General features: G+C 30.3%; 1 protein-coding gene across 1 annotated transcript in view; it reads left to right on the plus strand.

Annotated features, from left to right (window-relative positions):
* The first annotated feature begins 6,217 nt into the window (after positions 1-6,217).
* sv (shaven) overlaps positions 6,218-15,054 on the plus strand; it is a 93,352-nt gene continuing 84,515 nt past the window's right edge. Inside the window, exons 1-4 of the mRNA XM_065514749.1 lie at positions 6,218-6,221; positions 8,478-8,855; positions 9,770-9,925; positions 12,381-12,419. Coding sequence (XP_065370821.1) covers positions 6,218-6,221; positions 8,478-8,855; positions 9,770-9,925; positions 12,381-12,419 — 577 coding nt within the window. The remainder of the gene's footprint in view (positions 6,222-8,477; positions 8,856-9,769; positions 9,926-12,380; positions 12,420-15,054) is intronic.

Raw genomic sequence — 15,054 nt, forward strand, 5'->3', positions numbered from 1 at the left:
GAATTAGATTTATTTGAAGCAAGTAGCAATCGGAGAATACATTTTGATTGTCTTTATAATATTTTAATAACGATAAAGCCAACACATGTTTAAAGCGAAAGAGTTTTCTCGACGAATGATTTATTGAATGCATTAGTAATTTTGACAAATCAATTTTATAAGAAAATAGTTTTGTAAGGGACATATAACATAAAAATCAAAAGAAATAATCTAAAAAGTGCATTAAAAATCCCATTAACATATTAATCGACATCGAATTATAAAGATACGTTCACAATTTATAAAATTTGCTCTTTTACTCTACTATATCATGAATACCGCTAATATTTATTTTTATAGTAACAAGTGATCTCCAAATATTTTAACAAACTTTTTTTGGTTTTATGTGGGTACAATTGAATTGTAATGTATTGTTTTTCTTTTCTTTTTTAATAAAATGACACAATTAATTTTCTTTTTTACTTATTTTTCTAGTTAAAAAAACATTCCCGGAATTCCGGGAAATGAAATTTTTCATTCCCGTTTCCCGGGAAATTAAATTATACGGGAAACCCCAAACCCTAATTCCGACCCATAGAGTATATATGTATATATTGTGGATCCTTATAGATAGCGGAGTCGATTAAGCCATGTCCGTCTGTCTGTTGAAATCAATTTTACCGAAGCCCCCAAATAACTTACATACACGATTCATACATCAATATCTTCGGAATTCTTCCGGATCGGTTGCTATTTAAAATCGATAAAATCGGTTCACAAATGACTGAGATATAAGGAAAAAACCATGACAACCTCGATTTTTTACCTATATCTGGATTACTAAGTCATTAATATAGACAATATGGATATCTAATGATAGATATTTCAATGACCTTTGCAATGACGTATATAAGACCATAGTAAGTTGGACCTACAATGGGTCAAAATCGGAAAAAATATTTTTTAACCCGATTTTTTTTTTTAATTTAAAAAAAAACAATTCGAATTCATTTTTTTTATCCAAAAAATGAAAAAATAACTTTGGGAAAAAAATAAATTTTGTTTACCTAAAAATATATTTAAAATTTTTATTTTGAAGTATAATTTGGTGAAGGGTATATAAGATTCGGCACAGCCGAATATAGCTCTCTTACTTGTTTTTCAACTGATTTTAATGTGTATACATACTTGACTAGAAAGTTAATTTAATTTGAAAGTTTTTATAGCTAATAAAATTATAAAAAAGTACAGTCATGAACTAATGAACAAAATAAGATCCATCCAAAGCAATTCTATAACTTAAGGGCAGGTCTAATGTGCTTTAGTTTTGGCCACCAGTGTATATAGTAGTATGTGCATTGCACAAACATATGACAAGTGTTTGTTATTCAACTACATCTTCTACCTGTTGTGTAATGTTCGCGATTGAAGCAGCACAGCACGAAATAACAGCATGTTGCAATGACAAAATATATTCGGAAACGCTATAAACCACAGATGAACTAAGTGGTTGGTTGTTTGTTTGTAGAAAAAATGTAAAATAGATTATTAACGCGTTTAAAGTAGTACATGACAGAAATGTGTCCCTGTGTACATAAATACATATGTATGTTTGTATGTATTTCTAGCACCCTTGAATTTTAATTCAACAGTTTGGCTGAAAACTGATCGGTGTGTTACAGCATAAAACAGACTGAGCTTAAGAAACAAATTTGTATGCTCTCATCACTAAAAATAATGTTCGATAAAAGGGAAATGAGGGCAGCGTTATACATAAATGTCACCTGTTAGATTGGAGTTCAAATTAAAGAAACATCCCTATTACTTGATTTAAGGAGAATATTCTAATTTTGAAGTTGTCGATTTTTAACACAGCTTACACTCATTTTCTATTTTGTTGTGTTATATAATATTTACTAAATGTCACATATATACATACATTCTTCGCCTGTGTTCTGTTGGCCGGCCCATTATATTCAGTTCCAAGAGTAATTCACCTTTCTCTGTTTTCCTAATACTTTTAACACTTTCGCCTAAAACGTTAAGTTTTGGGTCACATTTAGGGTTTGGGTTTTCCCGGATAAATTTATTTCCCGGGAAACGGGAATGAACAATGTTTTTAAACTAGAAAAATGAGAAAAACAGGAAATTATTTTACAAAATTTTTTCATTTTATTGCAAGAAAATGAAAAGCAATACATTACAATTCAATTCTACTAACATAAAACAAAAAAAATGTTGGATAAAATATTTGGAGATCATTTGTTACTATAAAATTAAATATTAGCGAAATGCATGATGTAGAGCTCTTGTCCTGGTAATAGTGTAAAAGAGCCATAAAGTGTTACAAAATTTTATAAATTGTGAATGTACCTTTATAATTCGCTGTCGATCAATATTTTAATTGTATTTGTAATGAAGTTTTTAACTTAATTTTTTTAATTTTTCTGTTATACATATTTTTTATTATATTTTTTATAAAATATATTTTAAAACAAAAATTACATCATATAGTTTAAAAAGTGTAAATAAGTAAAAAAGTAGTTCTAATGTATTTTGTTTTTGGTTTCTGCTAAACTGCTCTTTTGTTACTTTGTTAGAGAAAGTACTCTACATTGTGAATACCGCTATTATTTCATATAAATAATGTTATATGTTCCTCATAGAACTATTTTTTTTTTTAAAAATTTAGTTTTCAAAATGAATTCAGTATGTCATTTGACGATTTCTTATTTTAGTGGCAAAGTTTCCAGACACCGAGAAATCTCTTTTGCTTTAAACAGGTGGTGGCTTTATCGTTAATAAAGCATTATAAAGACAATCTAAATTTTCTCCGATTGCTACTTGCTTCAAATAAAGCTAATTCCCCCTTAAAACGACTTTCAGCATTTGATTTTAAATATTTAGGATTTTCTTTTTCAATTTTGATTGAATAATCTAATTCGTTTTTAAAATTTTGCTCCATTTGTATTTCGGAAACATCATCATCATCATCGCTTTGAACTGATGAGGGAACATTGCGGTCAAATAGGCGTATGTATGAACATTGTCTTTTTGTATTATAATTTAGCTTATTATGCTGTGAAGTTATTAGGAAATTTACATATGTTGCTGTATTGTTTATTAACTTTACATTTTATTGCAAGAACCATTTTTTGAGAAATCGTAGAATTTTTAGATAACAACTGTTCATAAGGAGTGTTCATCATAGCAAAATGTCGGCTTAATGCTTCTACTGTATCCTTGATGGGGTTTAAAACCTCCACTAATATTTAGAACAAGCCATTCATCAAACAGAGATTTTATATTTAAATGTATTAAAGTATTTTTAATTAATTTTAAATTCCTGTTTTTCCCGGGAAAATTCGGACCCCAAACCCTAGTCACATTTTATCTTTCTCTTTTGGGCGCACTTCCTTCCACTCAGATGTAGTGATATCTACATCTAAGATTTTATCATCTTTATTGGAAACTTCTGTGGTGGTTTTGCATTCATCATTTGCCGAGTTCTTTAGACTCATATCTTTCTTCTTTTTGGTTTTGTTCCCCTTGGGACTTTGCGTTTTTTTTACCTCTGATGCGATTGGTGTTTCTTGGAGCTAGGTTTTCGGCCATGCTTCCGTCTGGGTTTTACTATTTACTAGTTGTAAAATAAACTTTTTATTACATTATACAATTTCCAACTGTTAACAACTGAAATAATTATGCTTCGTTTCACATTTTTAACATATTATAAAGGCCATATGGGCAATTCCATATCATCGTACGTGACATTAGTACGCCTATAGACAGGAATAGATTTTGCAAAAATAAGAGTACCTGAAAAATAATTTGGTCTTTATGTTCCATTCAGAGGGTACTATATTTTAAAATAATAAAAGGATCTGTCGAAACATTGTTGTCAAAAATATCGAGCGAAATAAGAGTATATCGTACGTGGCATAAAACGGAAGTCATTTTGAGGTACATCTAGAAATATGCGAAAATTTTCGAATCGTGAGAGGCCTTATGTTTTCTTTTAATTTCTTACACTAAACGAAATATTTTTCTTTACAACCGTCATATTTGAATATAAACAATCTTTGGATGAATTTATAATAAATAAAATTTAATATCGTACGTGACAGAATTTTATCTTATAATAAAACAATATATATTCTGTAAATATACATACATATGTATACAAAAACTAAAAAATTAAATAACGTTAATCATATTTATATATCAATGTAACCAGATTCTCCTGCTAGCTGAATAAACGTTTGTTGTTTTTTTATACCCTTCACCTTCGTGAGAAGGGTATACATATATAATATTTTTAAACCCGAATTCTTATTTTTCACCAAAAAAACTTTTTTTAAAATTTAAAAAAAAAAAATTTAAAATAATTCGAAAATTTTTTTTTACAAAAAATGAAAAAACAACTTTGGAAAAAAAATAAATTTTGTTTACTTAAAAAATTTTGTGAAGGGTATATAAGATTCGGCACAGCCGAAAATAGCTCTCTTACTTGTTTTTTTGAAAAGTTCAAGTCATTCCTAATATGTTTGTATGTAATTACTTTGAAATGGTTAATAAATGTTTATTTTTGTTTGTGTCTTTTTATATCCACCATCACCAAAGATGGTGGGTATATTGATTTTGTCATTCCATTTGTGACACATCAAAATATTTGTCGCAGACACATTATGAGAACCCAGAATTTAATATTATGGGTCCTCATATAATTCTAAGACGATTTAGCTATGTCTGTCTGTCTGTTGAAAACACGATAATAAAATTTTGCACAAATTAGTTCTAAATACTCTAAAATTATACAGTAAAGTATGGCGAAAATGTAATTGGGCATACAGTTTTATATGAACCTTAATCTTTCTACCAATCGGTCCATAAATGACCCTACCCCCATATAACTCATATATCAGAAAAATATTTTATTGTTAATAAATAATTTTTATATAATGATATTAGTATAAATTTCGACCGTTTTAAGAAATTAATCACTCTAACAAATTCTGTACAGTTCGGACCATAACTGCTTCAAGTTCCCATAGAGGGCCAAAACAACATGTTGTTGGTGGGTATTCAAGATTCGGCACAGCCGAATATAACACTCTCTTACTTGGTTTTAATGTAACCGTTTCACATTGATCTCGCTAATCTGAGTGTAATCCTTTAATAAAAACACTTGTCGCTACTTAAGCACTGAGTGCAACAACGTCACTATCACTATCTGTAAGTTGATAAATAACAACAACTGAAAACAGACACTACAAATGAAGAAAGTAGAGACAGTACTGCAAGACACAACCTCAAAATCGACTAACACTATTCTTATCGTATGTTTTTTTTTTATTATTATTATTTTTTTGTATTTTGTTAACAGACAATTTGGTAGCTAGAAAGATACTTAATTCAGCCATAAGGGCATAAAAAATAAAACTAAACAAACAGGTGGTTATTAACACTGCTGCTATAGTTGTTATTACATATTATTTTTGTAATAGTAGAAACTAATGCACAAACACCTGTGTGTATCTGTAAGTGTATGCATTTTTTAGATCCATACACATGCATGCATGTTTTTCTTGTTTTTGTTTTTAAGTTGTTGCATTTCCCAGCAGTTAAGCAAGTAGTCAATGTAGCCTTTATAGACAGTAATTGTCACTAATGTCTGATTACTTGGCTGACTCCCATTTATATATTTTGGGTCATTCGGCACGTATGTGCTCTTTGCAGTGCAGGGAGAAGACAATTCGTTACTTTATACATCCCAGGTAATCTTGCGTGAAGACAGTTGTCACTTAAGTGTCCCTAAGTAATCTAGATAGCTGTCACTTTTAACATACAAACTAGTTTTATACAAATTGTGTTGATATAATTCTCATACAGTTTATTTTTGCTTAAGTATAACGTAAAGGCAATAGTCACTTTAGTGTCTCTTAGTAACCTATAGTGTAGTCAGCTTAAACGTTTATTTTGTACTGTACTTCAAAAATTAGTTATTTTACCCACAATCAAAGGTTTATTGGACTGTCTATGATGGGTCTTTTTAGCTGACTATTTGAGGTCAATTAGCACCTGTACATGTTAACTTGACGCTATTTAACCAGTATGTGAATCCAATGCGTAGACTACTTTGGACCAACTGCTAGACAGTCGCATTGTAATCAAAAAGGGTCAAGGCTTAGGACATGCATCACGTATCTAGTTATGTAACTAGTTGTCACCCTAAATGATGGGTAAGATCACTAGTTCGGTACTGTCTCCTAGAACTGCTGGGTTCTTTTAATGAAAATACATATGTACATGTGTATGTGTATATGTATAGCCATTTCGGCAATTACATTAACAGCATAAAGGTCAATTACCATCAATCAACAGCAGGTGAGGTGAACCACCGCCATCTGAATATTTTGCGCCACAACTGGCCAACTGACATTCACTTACAATTTTCTACTTATAAAATAAACACAAAAAAAAAATGAAAATATTTCTCCCCTGTTTCTAAGAACAATAAATATTTGAATATTTTACGGAAAATATTCATCATTTTCTACCGTAAATGAAATGAAAAAAAAAAACGACAAATGAATATTGTTTTGCCTTCCTGCTACATTAACTGCATTGTTCTACTCTATGAATGAATTCCCTCTGAAATATTCGTTGAATGCAACAGAAATAATCAGGAACTAAGTTAAAAGTTATACAAATATAGTACGTGAGCTTGTATTACATTACATAACCCTTCTAAAAGTTTCCCTATTATTAATTTTTCCAACCACCAAAGTTAAGGAGTGTGTTTTTGTTATAAAAGTTGTATGAATTTGAATTCTTTATTGAATGTCAATACGAAGTAAAATATGTGGATTTATATTTTATGTGAACATTTTTGATGTTTAGAAATTTAAAATATTGAAAGTATGCTAATCACACACTATCTATTTATGGACGGATTTAGCTGATTTTAAATAGGAAACTTCTCGAAAGCATGTCTGACAGAATTATTGAAGATTTGGATCCCGAGGATATCTTCAGAAAATTGATTTAAACAGACAGACAGACGGACATGACTTAATCGACTCCGCTATCTATAAGGATCCAGAATTTATATACTTTATAGGGTCGGAAAATTATATTGTGGAAATTACAAACGGAATGATAAACTTATATATACCCTTCTCACGAAGGTGAAGGGTATAAAAACATTAATTTCCAATAGCGAAGGAAAATATTTAAAATTTATTGATCCAGAAAATGCATACATTACGAAGTAATGAGTTAAAATGCTAATATCAGTCTTCACTACTTATACATTGGCATTTTAGTAAGCACGTTAAATAAATCTATTACAAGTGTCTTCAAAAATTATTCTACATGTATTTTCTAAGAAATTTGCATTTGATTTGAATTAACAAAATGGTTGAAAGAATTTTTTTTATGAATTTATTCTGAATTTCGAAAATAATTATGTCAGCCATTACCAAACTACTACTAAGTAATTCAGATTGAAAAGTAAGTTGTTCAGTAATTGCAAGCCAAGTTATTTTAATCGAAATTAACCCTTTGATAAAATTTATTAAAAATAACTGCAACTTTTAAGATGTTTTACAAAAGACGAACCTTTTTATGCACTTGGGTCCAAAATTTACACAAATTTTGTTGTTAGGTAATGTAGATATTAATTTGGATTATTTCGATAACGGAATTTTATTGTTATCAGTAAAATCAAACGTTATGATTTTTTATTCGTTTCAATACGTTTTCCATGCATTTTTAAATTTTCCAAAAAACACATTTGTATACGTATTTTTCTTTTCATGCTAAAATGTAAAAACATTTAAACATTTAAATTTTTCTCAAGAAATAGTTATATATATAGTTCTGGAAAGATAAATAAAAATATTTAAATTTATTTGTCGGAAAACTGAGATAAAAACGATCTTTTCAAACTTGTTACCACATTAAAAATTGACTTGAAAGGCAATATCGTTTCGATTTATAAAAAAATAAAATACCAAATTTTGATTATTTCGTTCCAAACAGATACGTAAACTAAAATTCGTTTGGAGATACAAAACGTTATTTCCTTAATGTATATGTATTTATTTTAAAACCTATGTATATATCGTCCCCTTAATAAAACAATAGTGTATAATTTTTTTGCCATTTCGAAATAATTGAGATTAAATTTTTTGTGTTAGTAGACATCTAGAACAAAAGTAATATTTCAATTGATCTTTTGATCCACTTTGTGGAAGTAGAATTTCACCAAATTTTGATCACATATAGAATCAGTTATTTAGTATAATGGTGTATATATAGTTTATATGTATAAAAATTCTAAAAAAATGGTCCTGAAATCAATCAACTCCCGCTGAGAGGCTTCAAAATGTACGTTTAAGAAATTTTGACCCACCCTAGTGTATATGCAATTGTTTTATTGAAGGGACGATATAATTTGTTAAATTGAATATTTTCATGTGTCTCAATTTCAGGTAAGGCTGGACAAGATATGCTCAGCATGGAAATGCAAAGATCTCATCTCAATCATGGTATAAGTTCGCTACCATCTGGTTTGACTCATCATGGCAGCACGGTTGGGACACACCATCACCATCATAATCACACGCATCATCTCCATCGACAGCATCACAGCATCAACAATCATCTGCACAGCAATAATAGCATTAGCAACAGCAACAATAACAGTAACACCGCTGGTCAGCATACCACACAACCCCACCACCATGTCCAGCATTTGCAACAACATTTAGATAATAGTTTAATGCAAAATAGCTCAAATGACCACAGTCACACACAACTTACTCAACTGCAGTCAGCTCAGGCTCTAACATACGATGTCAAATCGAAAGGTATGTATGATGATTAGTTATTAAGCGATCTCGAATTTTCTGCAACTGGATATTTCTTTTTTAATAACCATACAAATAAACAGTTCAATTTGAAACATGAAGAAGAAAATATCCCAAAATAATGCTTCAAAATTATATTTGGAAACTTAGATTTTCCTTGAATCATACTCTTATCATAGACAAGAGTTCTTATTAGGGCATCCAAATTTTTAAATTTTTCTTTTGTTCGAATAAAACAAAAATATTGAATAATAATAATAATAATAATAATAATAATAATAATAATAATAATAATAATATATAATAATATATTTTAACTTGTTCGAATAATTCGATTACATATTTAAAATTAATCGAATTATTGGAACAGTTAATTTTTTCGCCAACCTTTAATAGCGTCAATTATATTTATTTTAACTTCCTTTACATAATCTTCAATATCATTCTTAATATCACTTTTTCTGAGCTAATAAACTTTTGAATATTTAGTATCAATAACGGCCAAATACATAGCGTAGTTAATAAATAATTTCGTTTATGCCAATAATTCGCCACCCTTTTTTCGTATTACGGCCACCCCCAAAATTGTTCAGTATTCTTTTTTTTACTAAATAACAAATTTGTTTTTGTCTGATTTCAGAAGCAATCTAATAATTTCTTATAGGAGTTTCACTAGTATGTATTTAAAAATATGATAGAAAAATGGGTAATAAAAAAATTGTAAATGAAACCAAATATATTTGTTCAGGGTCATTATTAAATTCTTGGAATACTTATTCATAAGGAATTGTTCCATTATTATAATGGATAACCTAGTTCTTATAGATATGTATGTATTTGAAAGCAACATATTTACTAGAACTTTCACGTTTTAATGTTTTACTTACATATTTTCCTTTTTTTAACTTTAAAAGTTCACAAATTAGATGAATATTGCTTGACAAGCAATGGCAACACGATTCCTACCAACACATCGACTGGATCAACAGCACAGGTGCCTACAAACTTTATGTCTCAAACAGCGGCAGTCGAATGGATTACAGTCATGAATGAAAATCACAATAATGCAGGTAATTTTTTCGTTTTCTTCAGATACTTATGTATGTATAGGTACATAGTTAGTTAGTACACATCGGTATTATGGCAACAACAACAACAGCACAGTGATGCTGCTGCAACATCGAAATCTTTATTTTTTTTATTTTATTTTTTTTAGCTCGAGAGTATTTCAGTGTATCCATAATAGATGGGTTACATCTAATCGTTACATTATCTCAGGTGCACTTTTACTTGCTCTTGCCACATCCATCATAACAATAACTGATAAAAATCGTATAATTTCATTAAACATTCTCATTAAATTCTTTTGTTTTCATAAAAAACTAGCAAATTAGTCTAGAGTTAGAAAAAATTTCATATTTACCAGAGTCAAATTTGACACTAATGGACCTGTTTAGTTTAATGTTATCGGGTAAAACAAACTCAACCAAAGCACAATGTAGTATGTCTGATATGAATTACTTACTTACTTATTTACTTACTTATCTAGATGACTATAAACAACAGTTTAGGTCAGTAGCCTGATTCAGAATAGTTTTCCATGCGAGTCTATTCATGAGCTTCTCCTCCAGTTTCAAGCACCAAGTTTTTCGAGATCTTCCTCAGCTTGATTCTTCCACCGGAGTTTGATTCTTCCCCTTCTACGTCTTCTCTCGGGATCGAATTCGAATGATTTTCTCGAAGTAGAATTCCCATCCATACGTATGACATGCCATAGCCAGCCCAAGCGTTGTTGAATTGTTCGTGTGAATTGAGACGAAAGCGAACCTTAGCTACAACAAGGTAATGATCCTCGGATCGAACGCACGTCTACCACACTGGAACTATGCCTTCCGTCCACAACAATGTGATCAACTTGGTTCCTCATTAATTGATCACGGGATACCAACTTGTGAATATCGAAATGTTTAAACCTAGTGCTACTCACTACCATGTTTCGTGTAGCGGCGAAGGATATCTGTCTCAAGCCGTTATCACGGGTGTCTTCGTGTAGACTGAATCTGCCGATTGTTGGATCGTATATCTTTTCCTAGAATAATTTTAACATCAGCGGTGTTTCTTCTAGGCGCTCATAAAATGTGACTTTGACATGCGCGTCATTATCCTCCTTCGGGGCATGGGCAGCTGTAGTATATGTTGTCATCAGTCTTGTTCTGGTGAAAAAAAAATTCGGGTTAAAAAATATTTTTTTCGATTTTGACCCATTGTAGGTCCAACTTACTATGGTCTTATATACGTCGTTGCAAAGGTCTTTGAAATATCTATCATTAGATATCCATATTGTCTATATTAATGACTTAGTAATCCAGATATAGGTCAAAAATAGGTAAAAAATCGAGGTTGTCCTGGTTTTTTCCTCATATCTCAGCCATTTGTGGACCGATTTTGCTGATTTTAAATAGGAAACTTCTCGAAAGCATGTCTGACAGAATTATTGAAGATTTGGATCCAGAAGATATCTGGGGTCTTCAGAAAATTGATTTCAACAGACAGACAGACGGACATGGCTTAATCGACTCCGCTCTCCGATCTATAAGGATCCAGAATATATATAATTTATAGGGTCGGAAAATTATATTGTGGAAATTACAAACGGAATGACAAACTTATACATATATACCCTTCTCACGAAGGTGAAGGGTATAAAAACATACACATTCTTATAGAATCAGAATAAATTGTTGTATAATTTGTATATAGACAATTTTGTGTTTAACTGTTGTATTTTCTATATAAAATTACTGAGGAAACAACCTGTTTTGATTGGATATCATTTTGATACCGCACGAAAATGTCGTTTTCCATCTCTGATCGTTTGGAAAATACTTTAGAACTTTTAACAAAAAAGTAAAAAAATAATTATTTTATATGTTTTTGATGTTATTAATTAAATTAATTTAGTTATCCGCATTCACAAATATAAACTGACATTTGCAACTTCCCTAGTTTTACTCTTTACAGATTAAAATGTTCCTTAACCATTATATAAGTAGTTATATACTCTTATTATAAATTATATGTTTCATTATATTCTGGCCGGTAATTTAACGTTATTCTTGCAATCATTTTGTACAATCTACAAATGTTCTACAAACTGCTAGCTAACTAACTAACTAACTAACTAACTAACTAACTAACTAACTAACGCTTTCACAAGTTAGAAAGTAATTCAGCTTGCAGCATTTAATGTTGTACAGTGTGAAGACGATCACAAAATAAATTGTACATAGTAACAATTTGATATTTTTAAAAACCAACACGGGAGGTATTACATTGGGCCAAAGTTAAACAAATCGAGTGTAAAAACTTTTCGGAGCTTGTTGTTGTTGTTGATTTTGACATGTTTACTTAATCAATATATTTATATTTAATAGAACATCAAATAGCATTCTATAAACTTGTGTGTAATATATGTATGGAAGTATATTTAAATAAATGGAAATTAAATTATTTGTATCGTTTCAGAAGATTCCCGCAGTTCTCAAGGGAGCATATCAGGTGATGGTAAGTTTTCATGAAATTTTATTTTATGTTACTACGTAATGCAAATATGCACGAAGAAAACAAAATATAGTTGTGCATGTTTACTGTAACCATTTCAATATAGTTACAAGTCTTTTAACCATATTATAGTCACAGTAACTATTTACATGATTGTGGTAACTATAATATGGTTAATTTACGATTCACATGATTGTACCAACCATATACATATGTATATGGTTACAGCAAACAAATATATGTTTGTGACAATCATTTATATAATGAAGGACTTACCATATTATGTACATATGTTGCTCTGGGCTTATGGTTATCATAATCTGAGAACAACATAATATGATAAAATTATTCATCATAAATATGATTGTCACAAACATATACTTGTTTACTGTAACCAAAAAGTTTTTTTGTTGATCTTAGCTACTTTTAATGAAATTTTCTCTTTGTATTTACTCATTTTTGTATTACAAAAATATGTAAATTTTTCTTTTTTATTAAAAACTTCACCCCCTCAGGATACGCGCCTGTCTCAGATACTAAGATATGTCATACACAATTTTGGGAAAAATATTACCTTTGACCCAGGTAATGAAACGATTTGAGTAAAGTCTTCAAATGTTTGAAATTAAAGTTTTAAAAAGCCTACCGAAAAAGGTTTTCTAGGAATTTTAAAAATTCCCGGGAAATTCCTCTGAAATTAGTTTTTGGTTTAAAGACCCATATACATATATAAATACATACATACATATGTATTTATGTGTTTTATTTTGCTGAAAAATTCTGTATTTGTTCTATTGGAGTCGGACGATAATATTTTGTATCGTTTTGATATTGAAATCAGTCTAAAAAAATTTGTTTGTTGATTTGGTTTGCATGTTGTTTGTTGTTGTGTTATTTGTTTGTAAAAATGCAGCCGTTAACTTTAAAGCTTAGATATCATCGTGCTATTTTCAATCCTTTGTTTTATAATCAGAAACAAACAAACAAACAACAACAACAAAACATGAGCACGAAAATCTCATGTGCTGGACAAAGGAAACAAAATATTAAATGTTATTCTACATATGTACATTTTTTCATTATTTAAACAAAAATCTTTGTTTTGTTTTATTTTTATTTTTTTGTGTTTTTGGTACTTGCAATTTTGCGCAACAAGTGCAGTTTATCATAATAAACGTCGATATGAATACTACAGCAACAGCATTGAGGAAACTTTGTTGTATGCAGATACACAGGCAGACAGGCAAACAGTGAAATGAAGCGACATACAGACAGACAAACCAACAAACAAACAAACAAACAAACTGATATGTGTAGATAGTTGAACGGACGTTCGTTTATACATAAGTAGTTATGCACATTTTAGATACTGCAACAAGCAAAACGTGCACCCATTGGGCGTTTATGCTACCGATAGTTGTATCTGTTATTGTTGTCGTCGATGTTGTTGTTTTGGATGGCTGTTCATTGATGATAATGCTGCACACGTGTGAGTTTGTTACTATTTTGTCTATTTTTCGTCGTTTTGCCACTGATATTTATGAGATTGCATTGTATCTATTATTATGTTTGTCGTTTTTGCCACTGATTTTTTTTTTGTTTTTTATGTATTTTTAACAGAAATATGTAATTCTGTTTGAAAACTATAATCTGTAATAAGTATTCTCGGCTTGCTTACAATTAGGTGGCATGGATCAAGTGAGGTTCACAGAATATTGCAAAAGCCAAGTTTTTATCAATACGTACTTGCTTGCAATGATGTTACAATTCAAAGCCGGAACCCAGTATGTAGAAGTAAGATCAGTCATTTCATTTTTGAATACATACATATGTACATCGAAACGTTATGATACTTTGCCGCTTCGCGCAGCGCGCCGCTGCATGCTAGAGTTTTTCAAACGAAACCGCAATTCAACCAACATCTTCATTATATGTTACAGCTACAGTATCCAAAACCGGCAACTGGTGTTTTCATCATTGAAAACTGGACCGCTTTCGGTTTTCTTTAACTTTTCGGTTTTTTGACAAACCGTTTTTAAGCAACATTTTTTCCACATGGCAAATATTTACTCAAAAAAGCGAAACCATTTTTTTAGCACAAATTTGTACAAGTGTTTTGTAAGATTAAAAAGCATCAACTATGTATGTATAATAAAACTAAATGTATGAGGAGCCCACAGTGGGGCAGAATCGAAATTTTTGGAAATAAATCTGGCATTTCTAAACGGCTGGTCCGATCGGGATAAAATTTGAGTTGGATGTAGCCAAGGAGTATGCGCTTTCCAAAAATATAAAATTCTTTGAAATCGGATGGGAAACAAAAAAATGGCACGTGTTTAAAAATTTTACATGTCAAAGGTACCCTGCTTTGAGCCCCATAGCGCCGCCACTGGATTATTTGTATGGCCCATTTTAATGACTTAAACTCGAATTGGCTATGCCCAATTAAAATTTTATCCCGATCAGACCAGCCGTTTGGAAATGCTAGATTTATTTCCAAAAAATTTCGATTCTGCCGCAGAACAAAATGTACTTTTTCGCATCTTATCAAAAATTGGTTTTTTGGTATTTTTATAATATTTGGCTTGAAATCTTCTAAAAACAATCAAGTCAGCAACATTTTTTTAATTTTTTTACT

The sequence above is a fragment of the Calliphora vicina genome, chromosome X, assembly GCF_958450345.1.
Source record: "Calliphora vicina chromosome X, idCalVici1.1, whole genome shotgun sequence".
In the NCBI taxonomy this organism is placed as follows: Eukaryota; Metazoa; Arthropoda; class Insecta; order Diptera; family Calliphoridae; genus Calliphora; species Calliphora vicina.